Source organism: Rattus norvegicus, chromosome 10, assembly GCF_036323735.1.
Source record: "Rattus norvegicus strain BN/NHsdMcwi chromosome 10, GRCr8, whole genome shotgun sequence".
In the NCBI taxonomy this organism is placed as follows: domain Eukaryota; kingdom Metazoa; phylum Chordata; class Mammalia; order Rodentia; family Muridae; genus Rattus; species Rattus norvegicus.
Genome location: NC_086028.1, coordinates 63,789,865 through 63,817,713, shown reverse-complemented (window position 1 = coordinate 63,817,713; position 27,849 = coordinate 63,789,865). Strand labels below are relative to the sequence as shown.

Sequence of the window (27,849 nt, the reverse complement as noted above, 5' to 3'; positions counted from 1 at the left end):
CAGATTCCCTGATACCTAGTAGAAGGGGGCGTGTTTGCTGGTTGGCTGGCCGGATGTCCCCAGGCCTCCCAGTCCTCATCTTGGGCTTTGAAACTGCAGAGGACAGGATGCCTGGGTAGGCAGGGTAGGGGTAACGCCCAGCTCCAAGGGTCATGTGTCAACTGCTCAGCTGAGAACTTGGCTTTGAGGAATTAAAGGCTAGAGGTGGGCTGGCCGGGAAGAGGGCTCAGCCCCTGCTCTGCAGAGCCCGGACTCAGGGCTTTCCAAGCCCAGTTCCCCCAGCAGCCTCTGTGCCCTGAAGTAGTGAAATCCGGGCTGCTCTCCTCCTGTAACCTGAAGCTTTTATTTCTTTACCCTGCCTGGCCTCAGCTAAGTCTTCCTGGTTGTTACTCCTCCTGCCCGTCCCTCCTCCTTACTCCCACCTCCTGATTCCAAAAACACTCTGATTGCCAGGGTGGGTCAATGGTTAACACTCCTCTGGCTCTATATAAGCTGCCCCAGGCCACCTGCTGTGCACTGTACCTGCAGTCTTTTCCGTGCCTCCTGGACGAGGCTGCTCTGGCAGCCTCAGCCCGGACAGGTTGGTCCACACCATGGCCACCTGCTGGCCGGCACTATGGGCTTATCGCTTCTACCTGATTGTGCTCTGTCTGCCCATTTTCCTGTTGCCTCTGCCACTCATTGTCCAAACTAAGGTAAGGACCCGTGGGTCTTACTCCTCTGCATAAGTAACTCGAGAGGTGACAAGGGAGAGACTGTCGGGGTCAAAGAGGGGCCTCCTTAGGTTTTCCCCCAGAAAGTGAGGCCACCACCTCCCGGTTTTTCTGAGAGCCAAGGGTGGCTTCTGCAGGGTGCTCAGCTGTCAAAGTTCCTGTGCAAACCGCTCTAGTACCTTGGAGACTACCGGTTTGTGATCAGAAAGCCATCTGCATAAAGGAAACACAGGAGCCGACAGATGAGCTTATCTGCCTACTGTGTACCCACTCAGCCCTGAACTCAGTGCCAGCCAGGGACAGGAAGGGCCAAGTGGGTATCTAACTTTTGAGAGGACAAGTAGGAGAGAGCTGGCCTCAGGCAGTTGTGCCCTCCCAGGTAATACTAAAATAAATGACTCACCTGCAGTCTCATGGGTGGCCACTGAGGAGGACCCCTTTCTGTGCACACAGCCAGAGCACAAGGTGCCTGCCTCCTTCCCATCTCAAGAGGTTATAACCCTTATTCGTTTGAACTCCCTCCCCCCTTGCCTGTGACGTGCTTCATCTTATGAGATGGGTCCCACTGTCCCATTTTGCAGATGGGGAAAAGGAAGGTAAGTCAGTTATTCAAAGTCCCAAGACAGAATTTGGTTCTGTAGAGCTTTTGGGTTTCTCTGTAAGAAAATTAAATCTGGGTGTGGTGACACATGCCTTTGAAATCAGAACTCTGAGGTGGCCGAGGCAGACAGTTCTTGAGTTCAAGGCCAGCCTAATCTAAAGAGTTCAAGGACAGCCAGGGCTACATAGACCCTGTCTGGAGTGGGACAGACATTAAATATCAAATTTTAAATTAGCCTGGAGGTCTGGGGATGTAGCTCAAGATTAAGGCTTTTGTCTGCCTTGTGCAAGGCCTGGGGTTTGATCCCCAGTATCATCAAAACTAACAAAGACACAGACAAAAAAAAAAATCCCTAAATTTTAGCTGGGCGGTGGTGGTGCACGACTTCAATCCCAAAATTTAGGAGGCAGAGGCAGGTGAATCCCTGTGAATTCAAGGTCAGCCTGGCCTACAGAATGGATTCCAGGATAGCTAAGGATACACAGAGAAACCTTGTCTCAGAAAAAAAAAATCCCTAAGTTTTAATGAAGGTATCCTAGGGCTTTGGGAAAGGAAGCTCCAAGGCGGCCTTATACCTTAACCTCAAAGCCCAGCTTCCTTTGCCAATGGCATGAATTGGAGGGGGCCGAGCTAGAGGTGTGGCCCTGTCTCCAAAACCGACATTGAATCTTGCCCTTAGAGTGTCTCACACCCCTGGGACTGCCCCATGAGCCACTACTTATTGCTACAGATCAGGAAATCAAAGGAGGCCTTTGGTTTGCGTTATCTATGAGGGAGGAGGCCCAGGATATGGCTCCTAACACTTGACCAGTGATAAGGCTGGACTGATTTTTTGAGATGACCTTCTCAGACAAGTGGCGTCTCTAAGCAGGGGACTGCTCAGATTTCAGACAGGCTGGAACATGTGTGACACCACCACCATCCTGGGAGAGGCACACAATAGCTCAGAAAGATTCATTGTTTTGCCTCAGGGATCATGTGGCAGAGGGGAGCTGGGTTGTTGCGAGAATGCTGTACCTATTGGTAGATGTATGGTGTGTGTGGTAAGAGTGTGAAACTCCGGGGTTTGCTCTGCTGTACCTGGCCCTGCCACCTGCTTCTGCTTGCCCTCTGTTGACTCAACTGTCCTGAGAGGCCAGACCCTCCTCAGAACTTTGGGTTCCCATCCCTCACAGAATTCTATTCCTGTATGGTCTATTTCTCCTCCCCTGCTCGACTGCGCCCGTTGACATATAAACCAGATTTTATGCTTCTCATGTCGAACCGTTGCTCTCTGTGCCCGGCTTCCTTTTCTATGCTCATTCCTAGTAGTGAGCCTCAGAGTATGCCTGCATGCACACATATACATGTGCTGACTCTGCTACCCAGATCCCCGCCAGCTTCCAGGGTCCTAACCCAAGGCCCGTCCTCTCCTTCCCCATCCCTGCAGCAGCATTTGTCCCAGACGGTCATCTGACTTTGGTGATACCTTCTCCGTCAGACTCTATAGGTTTCCCAGCACCCCTCTTGTCCTGCCCCTACCTCAAACCCCTCCCAATTTCTGGCCAGGTAATTGTATGTTGTCTCATAATTTGAAAAGCATCCCTCTAGCCGGGTGTGGTATCACCCACCTTTAATCTCAGCATTTGGGAGGCTGAAATAACACGATTAACTCAAAGCCAACCTGGGCTAAGTGGTCAGAGCTTGCCTCAAAAACAAAACAAGAACCTCCCCACCCCCAAGAATCCCTATGCTCACAAGACCTTAGTCTAGGATACTACTACAAACCTCTACAACTGTGTTAGCCAACTGACTCCGGTATTTGGTCCACACAAACATTTCTCTATAAGCAGCCTATAGACTTCTCCCATTCAAATCAAAGCTCAGCCTGGGATTTAGCTCAGTGGTAGAGCGCTTGCCTAGCAAGCGCAAGGCCCTGGGTTTGGTCCCCAGCTCCGAAAAAAAGAAAAGGAAAAAAAAAAAAAAAAAAAAAAGCTCAGCCTGGCATCTCAGAAGATATTCCTCCATTCCTCCCATAGTCTTACTCGTTTCAATGCCTTTCGATGCTAGTCATGACTCAAGGTCATTCTGGATGGTCCACTTTCCCCCAACTACTAACACACCAGCAGTCGCCCCAACACACTCCAAAAAGTTTCTGGATTGTGATCCTGTAGTGCCAGAGAAGTGTTAGCGAAACCCCCAAAACAGACAGGAGCTGATCTGATGCAACTCACAGCAGGGTCTTTATTTGAGCCAGCTCAGGCCCCCAAGCACACTGGCGGGCAACACACAGGATGGTTTTTGTTGGGGCGAGGAACCCCAAATATCTATCTGGGCAAGTCTTTACAGAAAGCAGCAAGCAGGGGAGTTGGGGGGGGGGTGCGGTTGAGTGTGCAAGCATCTGATTGGAAAGCTGCTATGTATGGCTTTAGCATAATTGGCTGGTGCTGGGAATCAAATCATAAACTTAATCTCTATTTCCATCTGAATTGGTGGTCGTTAGTCAGGAGGTGGGCTTGTAACCTAGGGGTGCAGATCTGTTGGGGTAATAACCTGGAGATGCTGGTCTTGTTGGGGGTGAACCTAGAGACTGGAATTAGGTTCGGGTTTTGTTGGTGGGAGTAACTTAGAACTAATGCTACGTACTAGCTTGTTAATTTTACCTGAGTTCAAACTTAGGTCAGGTTCTTTAAAAATGGAGTCTGGGGGGTTGGGGATTTAGCTCAGTGGTAGAGTGCTTGCCTAGCAAGCACAAGGCCCTGGGTTTAGTCCTCAGCTCCAGAACAAAAAAAAAAAAAAAATGGAGTCTGAACTTAAAAGATTTGGCCTAAATATTTGTAAACTCACTTTAAGTTGAGGCTTTTATAAATGGAAAACATGGGCTGGAGAGATGACTCAGTGGTTAAGAGCAATGACTGCTCTTCCAGAGGTTCTGAGTTCAAATCCCAGCAACTACATGGTGGCTCATAACCATCTGTAATAAGATCTGATGCCCTCTTCTGGTGTGTCTGAAGACACCTACAGTGTACTCGTATATAATAAATAAATAAATCTTTAAAAAAAATAAATGGAAAACACACTGTGCATCCACTAATGCCTACCCACTAACCACAGCCTAATGACACAGTTAGGGAAAGCACAGTTTGTTGATCTTCCTTCCCCTGCTCCGGAGCTCTGGCTCCTTACCTCCGCCAGTATCACCAGAGATGTTCTTACCACAAGTTACCAGCCTGGGGGAAGATCCTAAAATCAGCCAGTCACAGTTGGGACTGTCAGAAGCTGGGGACATTTGTGTTCTGAATGGCATCAGTCCCACCTAGGCAGCCTCTCTACCCTGTCTTTTCTCCCCTGTCCCCTGCCTTCCTGACATTCACCCTGCTATCAGGGGCATTCCCAGGACCTCCTTCCAACTCCAATGGCCTTCCTATTTGACTTAGCAATCAGTATGAACTCACAATGCCCTGGCCCGAGGCTCCGGACCGCAGACCAGTTACCCAGACTCTCCCTGCATCCCATCTCTGCTGCCAGTGACTTCCCTCTGCTTCTGTTTGGTGTCTCCTCTCAGGTACATCCTCCTCCTTCTTTGCAACTTCACCTCGACCTATTTCAGAAGCCCCCTCTGTCACACTAGTCACTCTGGCACTTTATTTACAGGGCGGTCCCCGTTTGAAAGAGTGCGTCTGGGGCTGGGAATGTACCCGTGGGTAGAGAGTGTTTGTCTAACATTCATGAAGCCTTGGGTTTAGTCCCCAGCACTGCAGAAACTGAGCATGGTGGCACAGTCCTGTAATCACAGTAGTTGGGATGTGGAGGCAGGAGGACCAGACGTTCAGGGTCATCCTTAGTTATACTGCGAGTTTGGAGCCAGCCTGGCATATGCGAGGCCCTGTAAGCGTGTGTTTGTTTACTTCCTTCCTAGTCTGGGGGGGAGCAGTTTAACTTCCTCTCTACAGACTCCTCTGGCCCCTAACATGGGAAGGAGAGCCCAAGCCAAGGCTCAGACCGCTGTAACGAAACAGCTGACATTTACTAGATAAGTTTTATGTGCTTGACATTGGGCCAAGCACCATGAAGACTTAATTCACTTGTTTCCTACAGAGGCCTCTTTTCGACCATGATGTTTCTGCTGCTGTCTCCATTTCATAGACCAGCAAACTGAAGCCCAGAGGGGTAATGTAACTTGCTTTCAATGCCATCTGGAAAAAGAAGTTGAGACAGCAATCTGGTATTACAGTCTCTGTCTGAAGCTGTCTGGAGAGGACAGGAGGCCTCCATTACAGCCCCCCTCAAACCTCCTCCTCCATCACCACCCAGTCAAGCCCCCCACTTTCCTCTCGCTAATGCTTGTGATCTCCTGGCTCTTTCCCGGGGTCATAGGACAAAATACAGATGTTCTGTGCTCAATGTAGTTAGGATCCAGAGGAGGAGACAGGTGTCTGTGCCACACAGATATAGCAAGAGGGCTGGAGCACTCGGAGCATGCAGTGGCTCCCTCAAGATAGAGTGAATGGCGGGGGGTGGGGGGGGGACCACAGCTGTGAGAGGTGACAGAGGACAGGCAGTGGGAAGGCCTGCAATAACCATTGTATGAAATGCTGTCCCTTTGGGTAGTGTCAGCTGATACAGTACAGTGTGGCACTTGCACAGCCTTGCAGGCACCAAGGCAGAAACTCATTACCCCCATGGGTGAACCTCGCACTCGGTGCTGTATGGCAGGTACCATGTATTGTTCTGGAGAGAGGATGTGGGGGACTTGTCATTCCTGTGGGGGTAACATAGGGACAGGTACAAAAGAGTGTGGTAACATAGGGACAGGTACAAAAGAGTGTACTGCCCAAGCTTTGAAGCAGTACAGCAACTGTTGACATATATGGACTGGGCCGAGGGGTGGGGGTGGGAATTATTTGAGCCTAAGAGGCCTAGGAGTTCAAGGGCATCTTGAGTAATATAGTGAGACCTTGACCAGGAGAGAGAGAGAGAGAGAGAGAGAGAGAGAGAGAGAGAGAGAGAGAGAGAGAGAGAGAAGGTTCTCGGAGAAAGGCATAGCTGTGTTGAAGATTTTGCCAACTGATTGGTTAAAACTTTGTAATTGTGAAGAGTTGGGGTGTTGCAGATCAAGAATTACTGAATTATCTTTAGGTCACTTAATGGTCACCAACTCTGTATCTGAACTAACATCTCTGTGGTGGCTAGGAAAGGTTGATGGAATGCATTGCTAAACTTAGCAATCCTGGTACCTCTACTAAGCCTGGCACTGAGAAAGCTATCAGCTAGCGTCTACGTGAGGCCCAGAGATGAGATCTTCCAGCTTGGCTGCAACCTCTCGCTGCCAGTCCCTAACAGAGCATTCGGGGAATGCTGCCCTTAGGACAGGGCTCAAGTCAGGCCTCCCAGGGAGTGGACAGTTACCCTAAGACCAGAGTGACAGTGAGAGCCAGCTAGACCCAGCTCTGGGTGAAGAACTGTCCAGGCAGAACCTGCAGCAGGTGCAAAGTGCCAACGCAGGGATGAGCTTGGCGAGCTGACAGGGCGAACAGCAGTGCTGCAGTTGGGGCCCTCGAGATTACAGTTCTGTGCCAGTCAAGTTCAGAAAGAAGGGGAGAGGGCAGCCGATGGCAGCCCTGTGAAGCTGGGGGAGTAGTGGGGACTTCGTGGTTCAGGCAAGAAGGGATAACCAACACATTCGGGTCCCTATAACTATGTCAGTCAAAAAAATGCAATAGCTCTTGGAACCTATGAAGATCATCTGCAAAAATCAGTAATGGTGCCATGTTGTCCGGAGAACAGCTGAGATGACCGTGTTTACATTAAGAACAGAGGAGAGCAGAATTCCTTAACAGTTCCATGCATCCTCCAGACAAGCTATTCCTGCCCCAAAGCGGGGGGCATCTATACAAGGGATTTATTTAGACTCTCTGTCTTCTGAGGCTTCCCATCTCTCCGAGAAGACAGAGAATAGAGGATGACTTTTGGAGCCCGGTAGATGACAGGTAGAGGGTTCTCACCCACTCCAGGCCATTGTCACACATCTGCAGACCTTCTGATCACCAAAGGCCACTCTGAGGGGGAGAGACAACCCCAGCACCAGGGTGTCCCATGCCAGGGCTCCACAAACGCCACACACTCGTCCCATCTGCCCCTGGCTTCTGGAGAACACAGAAGGCTCTGGGCCCTATGTGGATACCACAATTGCCCACAGCTCTTCAGATGAGCTGTCGGCCCCACCAGAGCCTTGGATGCATGGATGCTTCTATGAAATTCAGAGCTGTGTCTTGTCACATAGCCCCAAATGGTGAGTGGGGGTCCCCAGCAGAGAGGGGAAGCTGGGATGGACAGAGATAGGTTTCACCTAGAAGCAAGATTTGAGAGAGTCATCCCCCCTCCCCGTCCCCCAAAGCCAGGAGATCCCTTGCAATGGAGACAGAAAGTACCCTCATGTAGATTTTACCTGCTGATTACTAACTCATGACCTGGCCCATCAGCACCCCATAGGAGCACCATGGGAAAGGAAGGTAGAGTCTTTGGTAAACCCTGATTACAATCTGCATGGAGACCCTGGGCTACTGGGAGGATCTAATTCCCAGCAGGCTGTGGGAATGCCAGTTCATGTCACTCAGCCTGACTGAGTCCACTCTTCAGCAGGCCTACCTCCAGGCACAAACTGTGAAGTCAGGAGTCATCCTCAAAGCTACTTGGTGGACTGAGCCGAGGGATGGAGGTGGGAATTATTTGAGCCTAAGAGGCCTAGGAGTTCAAGGGCATCATGGGTAATAAAGTGAGACCTTGACCAGGAGAGAGACAGAGAGAGGGAGAGAGAGAGAGAGAGAGAGAGAGAGAGAGAGAGAGAGAGAGAGAGAGAAGGTTCTCCGAGAAAGGCATAGCTGTGTTGAGGATTTTGCCAACTGATTAGTTAAAACTTTGTAATTGTGAAGAGTTGGGGTGTTGCAGATCAAGAATTACTGAATTATCTTTAGGTCACTTAATGGCCATTTGGTACCCAACTCTGTATCTGAACTAACATCTCTGTGGTGGCTGGGAAAGGTTGATGGAATGCATTGCTAAACTTAGCAATCCTGGTACCTCTACTAAGCCCGGCACTGAGAAAGCTATCAGCTAGCGTCTACGTGAGCCCCAGAGATGAGTTCTTCCAGCTTGGCTGCAACCTCTTGCTGCCAGTCCCTAACAGAGCATTCGGGGAATGTTTTGGTTTCTGACTTTCTTCCATTCTGAGATCAAAACTGTGCCTGTACCAGGTGGTGGTGGCGGCAGTGCATGCCTTTTGTCCCAGTAGTTGGGAGGCAGAAACAGGAGGAACTCAGAGAGTTGGAGGCCAGTCTGGTCTACAGACAACCAGAGCTATACAGAGAAACACTAAAGGAAAAACAGTGTAAATGGTTTCTCCCAAACTGCCTCTGGGTGCTCACACTTGGACCAACTCTTTTTGTGAAAGAGCTTTGTTTTGGAAGGAAGGAGAGAGAAGGAAGCCTGGGCTGACTCTCCCTTGGTCCTTGGAGATAGTACGGAGCCATTCCTATCAGGAACCAAGCACTCCCCCAAATGAGAACAAACAAAGGCATCAGCCGCCATCACTGTGTTTGGCAGAGCCCCAAAGGCAGGTGGAGGCTCAGGAGGCTTTAGAGTGGACAATGACTTCAAGTGTCCCTGACTGGGGGCTGTTAGCATGAGAAGGCTCTAGAAGAGGGCCACTCAGTACTGTCGCCCAGTGGGGATGATATTTGGTTTCTCTGGCTGGTCGTCACTTGGAAGTAGGAGATGGGAAAGCACACACTCCTGCTGAAAGTTAAAGAAGCTGGTGGTGGGGTGGGGCTCAGGCAATTAACATCTGTCTGTTATTCCTGGGAAAGATCACACACACAGACATACTCACACAGACACACACACACCACATACATACATACATACATACATACATACATACATACACACAGACACATACATACACATACATATATATACACAGACACACATACATAAACATAGTGCACACACACACATAGACACACGCACACCACATGCATACACACACACACACACACACACACACACACACACACACACACAGAGTCTCTCTTCATTTAAGTATGGTAGATTTCCTTCTTCAGGGTCCTGTGCTGTTTTACCTTGTATGTTTTAAAGGTTGGGTCTGAGGAAATGAAGCCTTCTTCAGACAGTGAAGGGGTTCCTGATTCCCAACACAGGATAAGAAACCTCCATCAGAGGTCCCTGTACAAATGTACAAATGCTTTCCCATGCCCACCATGATATCACCTACATGGCCTTCCTTCTCTGCACCATCCTAGCTAGTCCCCCACCCCCCATCTCTCTCTCTCTCTCTCTCTCTCTCTCTCTCTCTCTCTCTCTCTGACACACACACTCTCTCTCTGTATCTCTGTCTCTCTAACTCTGTCTCTCTCTCTCTCTCTCCTCTCTCTCTCTCTCTCTGCCACACACTCTCTCTCTCTGCTTCAACCCTTCAAGGGCTTTCCATTTTCATAGGCCTTTCTTCTAGGGAAGGTTCTAGATCTCTCTCAAGGCAGACAAGATCTTTTCAAGCATACATCTCTTCAGGCTCCTGACCTTTCTGCCTCATTTGCACCCCTCTGGATCTACTCTCCGCTGCTGTCCACCAACTGAACTCCTACACATCCCTCAGCTCCCGCTCAGCATCTCCTTCCTGGAAGTCTTCCACAGTCCAGCAGTTGGGGCTCAGGAAGGGCATCTCCTCTAGGGACCTTCACTCTTCGGGCTTTCCTTTGCTGTGGTGCTTGACAAGTTGCCACCTAAATGTCCTAGTTTACTCAAAACCCTGAGAATGTCCCTGCACTCTGGTGGCAGCATCCCCATTTTCTGGGGCTCAAGGGCAGTGGGGATGACCTGCTGTGAGCCTGTCATCCCCGCCCCAGGTTAACCTTCAATAACCAGAAGGAATGACCTAGGGCACCATTGAGATCATGGGCATTTGCTACCACCACAGAGCTGTGTGCTGTACCTCTGACAGGTAAAGGCCAGGACATCTACAGCCCTTGTCTGCCCTGCTTCTCTGGCCTCGTCATTTCTATGTACGTCTCCTATATCTGCCTGGTTCTCCTTAAGGCCAACACTTACTTCTCTCTCTGATGAACCCCACCTACCATCACCAGGTACAGAACCCACTTCCACACATTCACACCTGTTAGCCCACTTCCTCACTCTCCTATCCCCACCAGGAAAAGCGTTTCTTTTCTTCCCATGAAAGAGACACATCTGTGTATGGCTGGGGAAAAAGCCCTTTCACGTATTTTTAGGGTATAAACAAATCCAAGAAAGGTTAAGGGCTTATCCAAGGAGAGCAGTAAGTGGTTTGTCCAAGGATGCAGCAACTGTGCTGGGCCTGGGCGCTCAGGTTCTGAGCAGATGTATTCTTTCCACAGTGAAATAAACAAGACGGCAGTCTGGGACCTGGAGGCTCCCGTAAGGCTCCTTGTCCACTGCTGGCTTTGCAGCCAGCCCACCTAGCCCACAGAGATTCTGGACTCCTTGACAGCGGAGCCACTCACTCTTTCGTTTGTTCGTTCTTTCAGCAGAAGCAGTCTTGGACAGTCTATGGCTTAATCACGTATTTCATAAAACTGAATGCTGCCAGGCCCGGTGGCACACACATGTAATCCCAACCCTTGGGAGGCAGAGATTCCATCATGAGCTGTAGAGCAAGACTGGGGCTCTAAAAGACGGGGGAGGGACTCCCCTGGCCAAAGAATACCTAGCTAAGATCTAGGAATGAGCGGGCATCCACCGGGCAAAATGGGAGGGCAAAGTCCAAAAGGAGGGACTTTGGTGCAAAGGCCTCTGTGGCCAGAGTGAGGACAGAGGACTTAAGGGAATCGTGGGAGAGAATGTCTGGCCAAACTGGAGCAGAGCCGGCAAGAGTAAAGTGTGCAGTACCCGGCACCCAGGTCCAGTATGGGACTCAGAGAACTTGGGCAGATCATGCCCGCCAGCCGAGCCACCAAACAACAAAGAATTAGTTACTAAGACAAGAATAAGTTGCTTTAGTGTTACAATTCGGACCCAGCGTTGGAGCCCTCCCCTCCAGGTCTGAGGAGGGAGGAGGCAGAAAGAGCTCATTATAAAACTCTCTGCTGTTGCCTGAGCTCTGGGTCCACTAATAATCCTGGCACAGGCTCTGCCCTCCCTCCAAATGGAAACTGTGCCCCTAAGATCTGCGCCACCCAGTGGCCCAGGGGAGCTGCCAGAGGTCAGCATGTAAGCCACTGAGGCTGCACGTCAGGGCTGCCAGCCCACGTTCACAGTTCTCAGCTGTGAGCCAATGAGTCCTAGTGAGGCCTGGAATCCCTGAAATCCCCATCCCTAGAGCTGCGGATGCCGACCTGGAATCGGACATTGTATGGTGCAGAAGGGAAAGACTCCCCAGTGGCCTGCCCTCTGGGGAGACTAACCACAGAACCTCACAGAACCCTGGCAACACCCTAGCTCCAAGCTGGACTCTCCCACCTTCAAAAAGTGGGTCAAGGCATTGCCAGGTCTCCTTTACTCCTTCTCAGAATATTACTTGAAAATGCACAAAACAAACAATGAAGACTGGCAAAGGAAAAGAGTTATGAATCATAGTTTCTAGGAAAACCTCACTGCAGTTTAGAAATAATGTGTCTCCTTGCTGGTGTCACTTTCAAACACTATGCTGAGATGGATCCGGAGGTGACAAGCAGAACTGAGGTGGGCAGGTGTCCAGTATCTGATAGCCACAATCCAATGTTTGTAACACAGCCAGGCCCTGTGGCACATGCCTATTGTCCCAGCTACTTGAAAGGCTGAACTGAGAGGGTCATTTGAGTCCCAGAGTTGGAGGTCAGCATGGAAAACTCACTGAAACCCTGTCTCAAAAACAGAATATCTGTAACAAAGTCACCAACCAATCAGGACAATGGGGAGCTGGGAGGACAGCTCAGTGGGTAAAAAGATTGTTGTGTAACGGTGAGTTAGATTCCCAGTGTCTGAGTTTTAAAAACGAGCACAGTCGGCACACACCTGTGATCCCAGCACCTGTGATTCCCAGCACCTGTGATCCCAGCTGTGTGGCACTGGAGCCAAGAGGATTCCTGGAGCTTAGGGGCTGGCCAGACTAGCCTAGTCAGCAAGATTCAGTGAGAGATCCTATCTCAAAAAAATTAAGGTGGAGAGCAACTGAGAAAGATATCCAATGTCAAATACTCTGTGTGTACACACATGCACACATACACACGCACACACACAAGGACATATGAATAAAAAAAGTGACAGCAGCACAGACGAGCCTGAGCTCCATAACCCTATTTTCAAGTTGAAATTAAATTCTAAATTAAAACAGACAACTTTGCCTCACCTACCTCAAACATGCACAAAGCACATCATCTGTCTACATGGGCACACTTATCCAACACAAAGCCTACATTTTCCGTTGTTGGATTTTTTGAGTTATTTTATATGTATGTGCTTATTTATTGTGTGTATGCACATGTGTGTCATCATACACGTGGAGGTCAGAGGACAACTTATGACAATTGGTTCTCTCTGGGCTCTAGGTTTTGCGCTCACATCGCAGCCTTGATGGCAAGTGCCTTTACCCACTGGACCATCTTTCTGGCCCTGCTTCTTTGGTTGGTTGGTTTTGGTTTTGCTTTGAGTAAAACCAGGCTGGCCTGAAACTCCCTGCGTTGCTGAGCATGTCCTTGAAATCCTGACCCTTCTACCTACCTCCCAAGTGCAAGGCTCACACACGAGCATCACGATGCTACACAGAGCCTACTTTATAATCAAGTGTTGAGTGTCGCTTTTTAGTCACTGAATCCAAAGTGAGGGGCGAAGTATGGTGAGGTATGGGAAGCCGTGGAAGGTGTGGTAAAGTATGGTGAGGTATGGCAAATACGTTAAGGTGTGATGAGGTATGGTAAGGTATGGTAATGTATGATTAGCAAGGTATGGTAAGGTATGGTAATGTGTGGTAGGGTATGGTTTCTGGTGAATGCGTCCCAGTGTAAGCATGAAGTACCAGACTCACAGTGAGCCATCTGTGTGGCAGGGCAGTCTGCACTGACTTCCTTCCTGACTGTGCTCACAACCCTCACTAGACACATCTAAAGGGACAGCATGGTTCGTCCATCGGAGTTCACGCTCCAGCCGAGAACCCCTAATCCAGGAAGGACAAGTGAGCAAGATGCACTAGGCTTCTGCAGACTGCTAGGGAGGTAGACTGTGGACCTGGGACTGAAGCCACTAGGGTCAAGGTGGCTAGATGGGACTTTGAGACACATTAGAGGAGTTAAGAGGAACTATTGAGTGGGTGAGGGCGGGAGCCCCATCCTGGGCATACAGGACCTGTAATCTCTCCAGTGATTATCAACATTATATCACCTTGACAGTGTGATAAGGGGACCTCAAAGCCGAAGCCTGGCTGTGGGTGGCACACGCCAGAAGACTGAGGCAGGAGAGTGGCAGGAGCCCCAGAGTTTGCCTCGGCCTCCTAGTCACAGACATGAGCCACCACACTGCGAACGCTGGAGAACAGTCCCGTTGGTAAAGCTCTTGCCCTACAGGCATAAGTGCACAGATCTGATCCCCAGCACTCACATAAAAATCTGAGTATTGGAGTACATGCTAGCAACCTCCGCGGTGGGGAAGTGGACACAGGCAGATCCCTGGGGTTCACTGGGAAGCCAGCCTCACCTGACAGGTAAGCTGCAGGGTAGAGAGAAGATCTGGCTGACAGCTCCTGAGGAACAACACTTGATGCTGACCCTGGCCTGCACACACACACACACACACACACACACACACACACACACACACACACACACACACTCAGAAATAAATAAAACAAAGCCCCTTAACGAATCTGGGCAGTAGGAAGTGGCAGGCCCTGGGGAGATGGTTGCTTGGCTTCCAGTTCTCTCCCTGTCCAGTCCCAGGGAGCCGGAGCCCCTCGAAAAGGGGAAGAATTAAGCAGAGGAGGGAGGTAAAGGCAGGGCTCAGGAGCCATGTGGCCTGGTTTGCCCACTTACTATTTGTGTGACTTTGACATGTTGACCTAATCAATGCGCACCTTTCTCTTCTTATCTGTGAGTGGGGGACAGCAGTTGGGACCTCAAGGAACAACTGAATATGACTGGAAAGCATTCAAAACCCACAGGCCATGGAGCCTGGCAGGGAGACAGCTTGGGATACCTGGCACAGCTGTCTTCTAGAACCACCTGTGCTGACCTCTGACCTCCTATCTCTGGCCATGCAGTTCTAGGGTTTGGGGCACAAGGGTTCAGAGGGGATGGCCTGCCCTTAGTCCTAGGGGTGGGTAAGCAGTTGTCTGTCCTGCCAGGCAAGTACAGAGGAGCAAAATAAAAACTGGCATCAGCAGAAACCAGCTGACTGAGGAAGCAGGAAGACCTCTGGTCAAGGGTCATAGGGGCCCTACCCCTGAGCTAATGAGTTCAGGCCCATGACTGGGGTAGAGGTTCAGTGTTCAATCAATTCTTGACATCACTAAATTAAATGAGAGCTTGCCTGGAGACAACCAAGAGACTCTGTGAAGCTCTAAGAGTGCCTTCTTATTGATTTCCAAGGGCATGCTCTCTGGAGCACAGGGCCTTACGCAATCCTGTCGCTCAACCAAGTGCCTGTCCTAACTCAGCCACTCCCTAGTTCTCCAAAGACCTTGAACAAGCCTCTTGTTCTCTGGGCACTTCCATAAAGTAAGACCACCACACCCACCTTAATGGCACTTAAGTTTTCAACCCAGAAGTCCTAAAAGTTGTTCAATAACAGCTTCCTCTTCCCTGGGACTTCTCCTCCTCATGCTCTTCATCAGAGTACTAAGGCTGCTGGGTATAAAGAGAAAGCAAACATTAAATGGATCAGGGTCCCAGCCCTCAGCCTACAAAAACCCTGCCTGCTGTTCCTTTCTCAGCAAACAGTCTGGGCAGGTGTCCCTACCCAGAGGCCTCCCTCTAGGTAATCATTCCCTGGCTCTGGGAGAGGCCCTGCCAAGAAGGCTGGACCCCTGAGGTCTTAGGCCCATGTCTGGCCTCTGGCTATTCTAGGCTTAAGGTCAGGATCTGTGGGCCTGAAGAAAGAGAATTTCTGGTACCCAAAAGCTGTGCCTCAGAGTAGCCCCAAATCTCTTATGTATTCAAGGCTGGAAGAAGCTCTCACATAGTCTGTAAAAGTGAACTGTGCCTTGGTTTGTGAGTTGAGTGGCCCAAGAAGAACTCCTGGGGGTTCCTTCCCTCAGACAAGATTAGCTTCAAAACTGAGGGCCCAAAACATAGATCCTGGGCTCCAAGGATCCAGATGCCTCCAAGCTGACTCTGTCCGGGGATAGGACTCAGTGGTAGAAGCCTTACCCAGCATGCATAAAGCCCTGAGTTTCACCCCCACTCTAGAACCACTAAATCTGGAGAGGGTGGGACTCCTGAGCAGGGAAGGCCTTCCTGTGGCAACCCTTCTCTCAGCTGCCTCTCCCGGGGCCCCAGAGTCTTCCTGAGCTAAATGGGGCTTGTTACAGTGTCTTGGCCCCACTGGGCAGTGGTGGCGTATGTCTTTAATCTCAGCACTCAGAAGGCAAAGACGGTAGATCTTTGTGAGTTCAAGGCCAGCCTGGTCTCCAGAGTTCCAGGGCAGCTAGGGTTGTTACACAAAGAAACCCTGTCTCAGAGAAAACAAAACCAAAATTTTTTTAAAAAAAAGTCTTGGCTTCAAGGTCAAAGACAAGAGGAGAACATCTTCTTTAGTTTGGGACAGGGTCTCACTGGTGACACATACCATTAATTCATTAATACCAGCATTTAGGAAGCAGAGGCAGCAGAGGACAATCTGGTCTACATAGTAAGCTACAGGTTAGCCAGGGCTCTGTTTCAAAACAAACAACAAAAAGAAATAAATCAAAACTTAAGATAATGTTCCAGGCATAACCCACGCTGTCCTCAAACATGCTATGTGGTCAAGGATGACTTTGAACTCCTGATTAGCCTGCGTCTACCTCCCAAATGCTGGGTTTACAGGCTGCATGGCTTGGGATTGTCTATGAGGCACTGCCCATGCTAGGATCGCTCTACCAAGTGAGCTGGATCCCAGCTCTTTGTTCCTTTCCATCCTGTGATGGGACCTTGGACTTGGATCAAGTGTCCACAAGCTCTCCTCGTGTGGTACAAATGGCCTGGTATCTCTTGAGGCGGAAGGGATTGTAGCTGTGCTGTCCAACTGTTCTGCTTCTCTCCTCCTGCCCACAGGAAGCCTACTGTGCTTACTCCATCATCCTCATGGCACTGCTGTGGTGTACCGAGGCCCTGCCCTTGGCTGTCACTGCCCTCTTCCCCATCGTCCTCTTCCCCTTGATGGGCATCATGGATGCCTCTGAGGTGAGCACTCCCATCCACAGGAGGAAAGACCACAGGGAAAAGGAAATCTTCCTTAGAGTCTTGGAACCAAAGAAGCCTCATCACAAGGTCATGAAAGGAGGCAGAGGGCATGAGAGAGGATCAGCCAGGAGGCAGAGAGTATCCTAGAAATGTGTGGCTGTTGTGAGAGTTCATTCACAGTAGGAGGGAGGAGCCCTGCCAGAGAGGTGCAAGGCCTGCAACAAGAGGAGGCCTACGACAGCCAATGAAGGAACTCACCCAACACCTGGTCCTGGTAGCACCATCCTTAAGGCTGCACCAAGAGGCTGAGATAGGAGGATATTAAGTTCAAGGCCAACCTGGGCTACGTAGGTAGGTCCTGTCAAAAACAAACAAAAAGATCAAATGTCCTATCCATCCATCCATCCATCCATTCTTCCATTCTCTCTCTGTCTCTCTGTGACTCTCTCTCTGTGTCTCTCTGTCTCTCTGTCTCTCTCTCTCTGTGTCTCTCTCTCTGTCTCTCTCTGTCTCTCTGTCTCTCTCTCTCTGTGTCTCTCTCTCTGTCTCTCTCTGTCTCTGTCTCTCTCTGTCTCTCTCTCTGTCTCTCTCTGTCTCTGTCTCTCTCTCTCTGTCTCTCTCTGTCTCTGTCTCTCTCTCTGTCTCTCTCTGTCTCTCTCTCTCTCTCTGTCTCTCTCTGTCTCTCTCTCTGTCTCTGTCTCTCTCTCTGTCTCTCTCTGTCTCTCTCTCTCTGTCTCTCTCTGTCTCTCTCTCTGTCTCCCTCTCTCTCTCTCTCTCTCTCTCTCTCTCTCTCTCTCTCTCTTTCTCCACAGAGCCAAGGTTTGTTCTAAGACACCCTCTGGATTCCCAGGATGCTTCATTCTCTTACATAAGATGTATAGTGTTTTTAAAGTAAGAGGACACATCTTCCCTGTGATATCTAATGTGAATAGTTTCTATAATGTATCAGAAAATAGGGCTGAGGGCTGGAGAGATGGCTCAGTGGTTAAGAGCACCAAAAGCTTTTCCAGAGGTCCTGAGTTCAAATCCCAGCAACCACATGGTGGCTCACAACCATCTGTAATGAGATCTGATGCCCTCTTCTGGTGTGTCTGAAGACAGCTATAGTGTACTTATAAATAAATAAATCTTATAAATAAACAAATAAATCTTTAAAAAACAGAGAGAGAAAGAAAATAGAGCTGGGAAAGAAAATAGGGATTGAACTCAGGAGATAGAGGTGTTTACTGTCAAGCTTAACATCCTGAGTTCAATCCCTGGGATCCACATAGTAGATCTTCGGACCTCCACAGTCAAGCCATGGTACATGTGTACACACACACACACACACACAACACACACACACACAACACATGCACACACTCACACATGTAAATAAGTGTAAGACTTTACATAATGATGTGCAGGAAAGTCTGTACCCTTCAGAATAGATGCAATTTCTACACAAGGTTACCTCATCCATGAATGCAGATGGCTCACACAAAAATCTATCAGAGGGCTGGCTGTGTATTCTTTTAAAAAGATGTATGTGTTTGATGTGTGTGTTTTGCCTGCATGTGTACATGTATGTGCATCACATTTGTGCCTGCTTCCCTCAGAGATCACAAGAGGGCATTGGGTCCCCTTGTGTTAGAGATAGTTGTGAACCATCATGGGGACACTGAGAACCGAACCCGGGCCCTCTGGAAGAGCAGTAAGTGCTCTTAACTGATGAACCATCTCCCCGGCCCGCAGCTACACTTCTAACACAATGGCTCCTTAATTTGAATCACACGAGAACTACCTGCACTGAGGAGCAAACCGGATAAGGTAGACCGACCTGCGCCTGAACTCAGCCAGATCTAAAGGATTTTCCTCTCCATCTCATCTCTCTTCCTCTTCCCTCCTCTTCTTCCTTCTTTCTCTTCCTCCTCCCTTCCTTCTTCCTTCTCTTATTCCTCTTCCTTCTCCTTCATTTTAACACAGCGTCTTACTGTGTAGCCCAGGCTGGCCTAGAATTCACAGCTTTCCTGCTCCTGGGACTTCAACAGAGCTACCAAGCCCAGCTGAACATTTGACTTGTAACCCGTCTCAGGGATGGTGATGATACTGGCCCACGGACGACACATACTTTCTAGAAAGAGCAGAAAATTGGTTATCTCCCAGTTCTCCACTTGAACCACAGCTGGATTCAGGCTAGAGTCTCCCTGCCTTTGAGAGGAGAAAAGGAGTTTGGGAGGAATAGGGAACCTGGCTCCTGTCAGCGGACAGTGGCCCAAAGGCCATTTTCGTTTGGATCTGAGGTCCCAAGGGAATACCAATTTGTAAGGATCTCATGATGGTTCCCATAAGCTCAGTGGTATAGGAAGAGACCCCAGAGTCTCTGATATATCCCTGCTCTCCTCAGGTCTGCATAGAGTACTTCAAGGACACCAACATATTGTTTGTCGGGGGGCTGATGGTGGCCATTGCTGTAGAACACTGGAACCTGCACAAACGCATTGCCCTCCAAGTGCTTCTTATCATCGGAGTGCGGCCTGCCCTGTGAGTCCACACTAGCCAGGGCGGGAGAAACAAACAGGCGTCCCATGTCTGCAAGAAAGCTGGAGTGGCAGTGTGTCTGTTTGTCTGTCTGTTTGGCTCTAGGCTGCTTCTGGGCTTCATGTTGGTCACAGCCTTCCTCTCCATGTGGATTAGCAACACAGCCACCACAGCCATGATGGTACCCATCGGGCATGCAGTCCTGGAACAGCTGCAGGGCTCCAAAAAGGACGTGGAGGGAGGCAATAATAACCCCACCTTTGAGCTCCAGGAAGAATGTCCCCAGAAGGAGGTGACCAAGCTTGGTAAGAGATACAAAACAGGGGGTTGGGGATTTGGCTCGGTGGTAGAGCGCTTGCCTAGGAAGCGCAAGGTCCTGGGTTCGATCCCCAGCCCCGGGGAAAAAAAAAAAAAAAAGAGATACAAAACAGACCCTGTCCTCAGACCCTCCTTGCTTGGGAAAGATCTAACACGACTACAAAAGTAGTCATCTTGGACCCCATGGGGAGAGAGAGAGAGGGAGGAATGGCCAACCTGTCTAGGTCTTCCTGAGGCTTTCCCAGATTTAAAATGCCAGTGGAGGCAACGAACAGGTCTGAAGACCCGGGTTCCATCCCTGGATCCACATGATAGAAAGAGGGAACTGACTCCTGCAAGTTGTCAGTTGTCTTCTGACTTCCATATGTGCACTGGGGTGTGTGTGTGTGTGTGTGTGTGTGTGTGTGTGTGTGTGTGTATGCATGTGTGTAACAATTATTATTAATAATAACAACAATAATTTTGTTTCCAAAATATTAAATGCCAAGAACCATGGGCTAAAGGTGTAGCTCAAGGGTAGGGCAGTTGCCTAGCAGTGGAGCCCCAGTAATACAGCAACAGTAACAATAATAAACACCACTAACAAAGCTAAGAAGCTAAAGTCTGGGGGCTGGAGAGATGGCTCAGCGGTTAAGAGCATCCAACTGCTCTTCCAGAGGTCCTGAGTTCAATTCCCAGCAACCACATGGTGGCTCACAACCATCTGTAAAGAGATCCGATGCCCTCTTCTGGTGTATCTGAAGACAACTACAGTGTACTTATATATAATAAATGAATAAATCTTTAAAAAAAAAAAAAGAAGCTAAAGTCTGGGAAGTGGGAAGTCTTCTGGACTTTATTCCTCCTGCTCGGTCTAGGTAACCCTCCTTGCATCTCTGGGCCTCAGTTTCCCAAGACTTGTTGAACCAGATTAGGTCTGAGAAGCCCAAAGCTCCAGAGAATGCCGCAATCTGGAGACAGCCTCTGCCCAGCTCAAGTTTGCTGACAGGAGATCCTGGAGGCCTCAGAACCCGTCCAAGACTCCTGTAGTTACTCTTGTCCCTGTTCCCACATGCTTGTCCTTGTTCACAGATAATGGACAACCTGTATCTGCTCCTTCAGAGCCAAGAACACAGAAGACCCAAGAGCATCACCGCTTCAGCCAGGGCCTGAGTCTCTGCATCTGCTACTCAGCCAGCATCGGGGGCATTGCCACCCTGACGGGTACCACGCCCAACCTGGTGCTCCAAGGCCAGGTCAACTCGTGAGTGCCGGGGTTGGGGGCAGCATGACAAAGGGGATTTGCACTCTCACTGAGTGACTAATGGGACCAGGCAGTTTCAGGGACACTGTTACACAACAGCCCATGTCACCTTCATCAGGCTCTTCCCCCAAAATGGCAATGTGGTGAACTTTGCTTCGTGGTTTGGTTTCGCCTTCCCCACCATGATCATCTTGCTGCTGCTGGCTTGGCTATGGCTACAGGTCCTCTTCCTGGGTGTCAAGTAAGTGGTGTCTTAGGTAAGAGAAGCCCAGTTTCCTGCCCGTACCCCCAGGAGCCTCTGTTTCATCCAAACGTGGTGGGAGACCATGCTGCGAAAAGCCTTCTCCCTCTTTAGGTGCTTGTCCTCCCACACGAGAGAATAACTGGGTGCAGAATGCTGCCCCTGTTAGCAGATGGGCAAGATGAGTTTGACAGAATGGTGAATTTTGGAATGGAAAATCCTGCTTCCTCCATGTGTGTGTGTGTGTGTGTGTGTGTGTGTGTGTGTGTGTGTGTGTGTGTGTGTGTGTATGAGTGTATGTATGTGTGTGTAAGAGAGAGAATGTGTGTGTTGAGTGTGTATGACAGTGTGTGAGTCTGAGAGTGTGTGTGTGTATGAGTGTATGTATGTGTGTGTGTGTAAGAGAGAGTATGTGTGTGTGTATGTTGAGTGTGTGAGTATGAGAGTATGTGTGTGTGAGTCTGAGTGTGTGTGTGGGTTGAGTGTATGTATGTGTGTGTGTAAGAGTGAGAGTATGTGTGAGTACGTGTATGTGTGTGTTGTGTGTAAGTGTATTATATATGTATGTTTGTTGAGTGTGTGTGAATGGAATATGTGTGGAGTGTGTGTATATGTGTGTGTATGAGTGTACGTATGTGTGTGGGAGAGACAGTATGTGTGTGTGTGTGTGTGTGCGTGTTGAGTGTTTGAGTATGAGAGTATGTGTGTGTGTGAGTCTGAGTGTGTGTGTGTGTGTGTGTGTGTGTTGTGTGTAAAGGCCAGAGGTTGACATTAGCTGTTTTCCTCAATCATTTTCCCCTTATTTTATTATCTTTATTTATTCACTTTACATCCCAATCACTGCCCCCTTTCCCAGTTCCCTCCTCACAAGTCCCTTCCCCATCCCCTCTCCTCTTCTCCTCTGAGAGGGTGGAGGTCCCCCTGGATATCCCCCACCCTGGCACATCAAGTCTCTGCAAGGCTAGGCTCATCCTCTTCCACTGAGGCCAAACAAGGCAGCCGAGTTAGGGGAACATATTCTAAAGACAGGTGACAGGTTTGGAGACAGCCCCTGCTCCAGTTGAAGCACATCTGTGCATATATGTGGAGGCTTCCCCTTATTATTTAAGGCAAGATAATGAATCTGGAAGTCATCCGGGTTACACTGGCTAGCCAGTGAACCCTAGGGAACCTTTAGTCTCTGCATCCCTACAGCCATTTTTTTTTTATGAGTGCTGGGACTGAACTCAGACCTTGATGCTCACATGGCAAGCACCTTACCAACTAAACCATCTCTCCAGTCCTGAAGACCCCAGCCAGGCACCTTCCCATACTGCTCCACCGTCCTTGGATGAGCAGTTGGGGATTCCTCAAGGAGCACAGTTTGTTAGAGAAGCATTTGAGGTGATTCTTCTGTTTGCCTATCCGTGTCCTAGACACTGGGACTCCCAGTCCTTAGGCCAATCCTCATCCTTGCCATGATGATATGGTGGCAGCCGAGAGAAAGGTGAGCACAGGGAGTGGCCATTCCAGAACGTTCCTGGACATGATATCAATCTCACAGGACTGATAGTCAGCCCAGTATAAAAGTGCAGGATGGCATCCAGGCAGGACAGGCAGGCACAAAGCACAGAGGCCAGAAAGGCCTAGGTGTGTCTGGGAAGCCTGCTTCTCAAGAGCTATAGTACAAAGAGGAAGTTGGGAAAGAACCACAGGGAACTTCGTGTGTCGTTTAGAGTTGGACCCTTGACCTTGAGGTGCCAGGGTGAGGAGGTAGATTTCAACCCTGAGTTAATCCTCATTATACTTTGGAGATCAATGTTGAGATTGATGTAGCCGGATGAGGTAATACATAGCTGTCACCTCTGTACCTGGGGAGCTGAGGCAGGAGGACCATGAGTTTGAGACCAACCTGGGTTACACAGCAAGACTGTGTCTTACAAACATAAAATGGAGTAAAGTAGTCACATGTCCTGCTAAGGTTCATCTGAACTGGAGTCTGTAATCTGTTAGTGATGTCTACTGGACACATGGTGGTCTGAGTGTTACTGGGGTCATAGTTATTCATCCATTCTTTCTAGGCAGAGGGGAGCCACCGCAAGTTGTTAAACCGTACTTTGAACAAATCACTCAGGAAGGTACAAGAAGGCTGGGTTAGGGTTTGAAGCTGCAAGGGGGCAGCTGATGAAGTCAGCACACTGTTGGATACTCTGAGGAGTCACAGATGTGTGAAACACGCTCTTTGCCCTGAGAAACTCACAGACCAGCAAGAGATAAGACTTACTCAAGCGTGAAGTAAAATGCCAGTCCGAGTTAAAGAAACAGCAGGAGGAGGCAGCCAAAGCCTTCTAAACGGCTAAGGACTATGAAGGTACTGCCAAGGACGGTAGGGATCCCCAGGGTGGAGCAGGAACTCCTGGAACACTGACGGAAAGGAGACAGCTTCAGGACCTGAAGTCACTTGGGGTCTGGACCACTCATCCTTCTCATCCTGGACAGGAAGGGCTCCTCAGTACAAGACACTCTCTAGAGGAAGGGACACAGTGAGGAAGACAGGAGAATGTAGCTTTCTTGTTGAAGAAAAGCCACAAGCCCAACCCAAGCATGGTGGTACACACCTATTACCACAGTACTCAGGAGGCAGAGGCAGGAGGATCAAAAAATGGAGAACAGCTTAGGCTAAAAACAAAACAAAACAAAGGCTTAGAAATGTAAATCAGTTAGAGGGGAGCTTATCTAGCATGCATGAAACCCTGGGTTCCTCCCCGGTCAGTCCCACATAGTCTGAGCATATTATTGAACGCCTGGCGTTCAAGGTCAGACTGGGTTATACAAGTCCCTGTCTGAGTGGGGGAGCCGGGCCATGATGCCCTTCTGGGTCTTGGACTCTTTCTAAAGCCAGGACATTAGGGCTTGCCCATTCCTGATGCAGACCCTTTATACACTGTCCCCGTCTCTGCCTGCAGCTTCCGGAAGAACTTTGGCTTTGGGGAAGGGGAAGAGGAACGAAAGCAGGCTGCTTTCCAGGTCATCAAGACCCAGTACAGGCTGCTGGGGCCCATGAGTTTTGCAGAGAAGACTGTCACTGTTCTGTTTGTCCTGCTGGTGGTGCTCTGGTTCACGAGAGAGCCGGGCTTCTTCCCAGGCTGGGGTGACACAGTTTTCGCCAATGAAAAAGGGCAAAGGTGAGACCTGCTAGAGCTGGAGGGGAGAATGGCTGAGCCTCTGCACTGGAGAGCAGGAAGAGGAAGGAAGAAAGAGGGAAGGGGTTTGAGGAAGGGACAGGGTGTCTCTTTCAGGGGCAGGCTGATGGGAGGGACCCTTCTCTGTCCCTACTCAGCTTTCCCTCCCACCCTCCCACAGCATGGCGTCAGATGGGACAGTGGCCATCTTCATCAGCCTGGTTATGTTCATCATACCCTCCAAGATCCCAGGACTAATGCAGGACCCAAGTAAGCACCTGGCCTGGGGCTGGGAAGGGTCTCCGGCAGCCCCTGTCAGCAGGTATATAGCCTTCTACCACATTTGACAGAGCTCCTAGAGGAATTGGGGTGACCTGCCGAAGACACAGGGACTCAGGGACAGAGTCGGAATCCTACAGAGAGGGAAGACTGAGGGGGCTCCCTCCTACCTGCCTTAAGATCTGATAGGAACCCACTTAGGAAGGAGGGGAGGGGAGGCCTATTCACTTCTGGTGACCATGTTTGTCTGCTTGGGGAGTAGAAAAACCAGGGAAGCTGAAGGCTCCTCCTGCCATCCTCACCTGGAAGACAGTGAACGATAAGATGCCCTGGAATATCGTGATCTTGCTGGGTGGGGGCTTTGCCCTGGCCAAAGGCAGTGAGGTGAGAGTCTGTCTGAGGGAGACCCTGGGATAGTCCCACACTACGCTTAGGCACCTTCCCCCACCTCCACCCCCGAGATGGGTTCTTGAAGCTCAAAGGAGAGTAGGCTTCTCTCGGCGATCAGTCCCACCCAACACCAGCCGCGAACTTCTGAAGCCAGTGCAATAAACGAGCCTAAGCACCAAGGATAGCATCATCTTAATACAGTGCCAGGGTAAGCCTCCAGGGGGCGCCAGATAACAGCCTTCCGGGGACCGAAGTGTCTTTCTCGACTCTCCGTCCAAAAAGAACTGAAATTCCGGATACTGCAGCCCTGGACCTCCGGGTCCTAGCAGAGCTGAGCCAAGGGTTGATATAGGAGATTCCTGGGTCTGTGATTAGCGCATCGACAGTCTGTGCCAGGCACTTTGCTTGGTGTGGAGGAGACAGGAACACAGTGCCTGGGCACAGTATTAACAGCACGTCCCACAGCCTGGCATGACACTGGGCAGGGCCAGATGGGCAGCTCTTCCTACCCTGGGACTTGTACATTTTCCCAATAGCCTCTTCCCAGCCTGTTCAAGGCCCTGCTCCCCCTCCCTGTCAGGAGCACGGTCCCTTATGCCCTAATGCTCAGCAGGGAGAGGACTCAGGTGAACCAGGGTCTCCAAGGAGTCAAGTAAGGTGATTACACCCACAAATAGCCAGGTCACCCACTAGAACCTCCCCCCTCCTCATTCCACTGGTCTCAAGGAGCAGCAGGGAGCTCCCTTGGTTCTAGCTGGGTACCAACTTCCTTCAGAGCTGTTTGACTTAAAGGCCACAAAGGTATGGGCAGGGACAGGGTTTCCCAGAGTTCCAGCTGAGAACCTGAGGAACCCAGACAGTTCTGTCTTAGATATCTTGCTTCCTTCTGACTTCAGCAATCAGGTCTGTCTGAATGGCTGGGAGACAAACTGACCCCACTGCAGCACATACCGCCATCAGCCACTGCAGTCATCCTCTGCCTTTTGATCGCCATCTTCACTGAGTGTACCAGTAACGTGGCCACCACTACGCTATTTCTACCCATCCTGGCCTCCATGGTGAGCTGACACTGCAGCTTCCTCCAGGCAGCCCTCCTGTTTGCTCTCTGTCCCCACACCCGTCAGAGTGGCTGGTCTAACCCTCTCCATGGAGAGAATCTCCTAAGTGTCCCCCTTCTTCTCCAGATGTTGAACTCTTAGGTCCTAAGGCCTTCTGGCCCCTGAGTCACCTGTCTCAGGTGACATCACTCTCTGAGTATCCCAGTGGGGCTGACTGGAGGCCTCACCCACCTCCCCACCCAATCCCCTGTTCTGGTCATTCCAGAAGTGATGGGGGTAAAATTGCTCCCTGGAGCGTCCCCAGCCCCTTCCTCCTCAGGCGTGTTCCCACAGCCTTTGATGACACCTCCTGAGCCCCTTTGAGATCAGTTTTATGAGCCCCTCCCATCACTGCACCCCAAAGGGCAGGGCAACACATTCATCTTTTCTGAGAGGTCAAGGGGCCCTCTCCAGGTCACCCAGAGCGCTCTGCCCAGAGACTAGGTTCATGACAGAGAGAAGGCACGGTGAGGCAGGCCCCCAAAAGGGAGAGGCAGGAGAGCTGGGGTCTAGCCTTCCCACTGAGCCTGAACTGGGATGAATTATGTGCACCGCCATCCTCCAGGCACAAGCCATCTGTCTTCACCCGCTCTACGTCATGCTCCCCTGCACCCTGGCTGCCTCCCTGGCTTTCATGCTACCTGTGGCCACTCCACCCAACGCCATTGTATTCTCCTTTGGAGGCCTCAAGGTGTCTGATATGGTGAGTGGCAGGGAAGTGGGAATGTCTCTGCCCTCTACCTGCCTGAGAGTCACTGAAGTTCCCAGAGAAGAGCTGGCACGGACGCGTAGGGTGGGGTAGGGGGGGAGCTCTGACATTTTTGTGTTCTACAGCACCAGACCACAAATAAGGGAGGGGACATTTGGATGTCCAGGGTGGGGGGTGCAGCATGCCCATTTAATGTAATGATCTAAGAGAAAACAAGGCCCAGAACCCCCACAGTATATAAGGAACCCCCACTTTCCCTGTTAGGCTCAGTCAAATAAGAGACAAAGGTTAGACTGCAGGTTAGACTGAAGACAGGACTTCCCAAGGAGGGCTTTGCTGATGAGAGGGGTTCTGAGCACCCCTGATAATTGAGGGGTGTGTCTCTGATTCACATTGGGTTGCCTCATCCTAGGCCCGCGCTGGATTCCTGCTCAATATCATCGGAGTGCTGGCTATCACATTATCCATCAACAGCTGGAGTATCCCCATCTTCAAGCTGGACACATTCCCCTCCTGGGCCCACTCCAACACAAGCCAGTGCCTTCTCAATCCGTCTAATTCCACTGTACCAGGAGGCCTCTAGACTACCTACAACCCAGCTCTGCTCAGGAAAACCCGCCGGTGCCACTCCTTAGAGCCAGGAGAGGGCGCCCCAAACGCCAAGTCCCGGGCCAGAGATGGAGAATAGGCCGGCGCACGCGCAATCGTGTACTCGTGTGTCTGCCTAGATCCTGTGTGCTCTCTCTCCAGTGAAGAGGAAGATGCTCACGCCTCCGTGTGGAGTGCGTGGACGCTTGTGTGTGGTATGGCATGAGGACTTCTCAGTAGTTGTATGCATGGTAACAGCACCTGCACTCTGGCTCCCAGCTAGGCCTCCAGATCTCTTTGCACTGTATTTATTAAAACTCTGGGCAGGAGGCCCCTGGGAGCAGGAACTCCAAGGTGCATTAAAGGCTGTTCATTTTCAGTAGAATCCGGGTGTTTCCCGGTGTTCAGGGCCTGGAAGCAGAGGTCGCGCACCCCTGCCAGACCGTTTGGAGTGGGCGCAGCCACCCAGCAAAGTTGCAGTGACTTCACCAGCGGCTAATTGGGAGTTGCCAGTCCCTGCGTGCCTTTGGGAAAACCGGCCTCCCCGTTCCCAGAGCACTCCCTGGACATTTACATAAAACCCTCTGCCCCTGCCAATTCCTCACC

The 27,849-nt window shown here is 50.4% G+C and overlaps 1 protein-coding gene across 2 annotated transcripts; it reads left to right on the top strand.

The window, feature by feature from the left end:
- Nucleotides 1–272: 272 nt before the first annotated feature.
- Nucleotides 273–27,840, top strand: Slc13a2 (solute carrier family 13 member 2). Of its 2 annotated transcripts, none has more exons than XM_063269826.1 (12): nt 273–695; nt 16,569–16,697; nt 19,084–19,220; nt 19,323–19,522; nt 20,637–20,778; nt 20,897–21,019; nt 23,965–24,183; nt 24,362–24,450; nt 24,722–24,843; nt 25,746–25,907; nt 26,512–26,649; nt 27,068–27,628. In XM_063269826.1, the coding sequence occupies exons 1-12, from the start codon at nt 594–596 to the stop codon at nt 27,236–27,238; spliced, it is 1,734 nt and encodes a 577-aa protein (XP_063125896.1). In that variant the 5' UTR covers nt 273–593; the 3' UTR covers nt 27,239–27,628.
- The last annotated feature ends 9 nt before the right edge of the window (nt 27,841–27,849 follow it).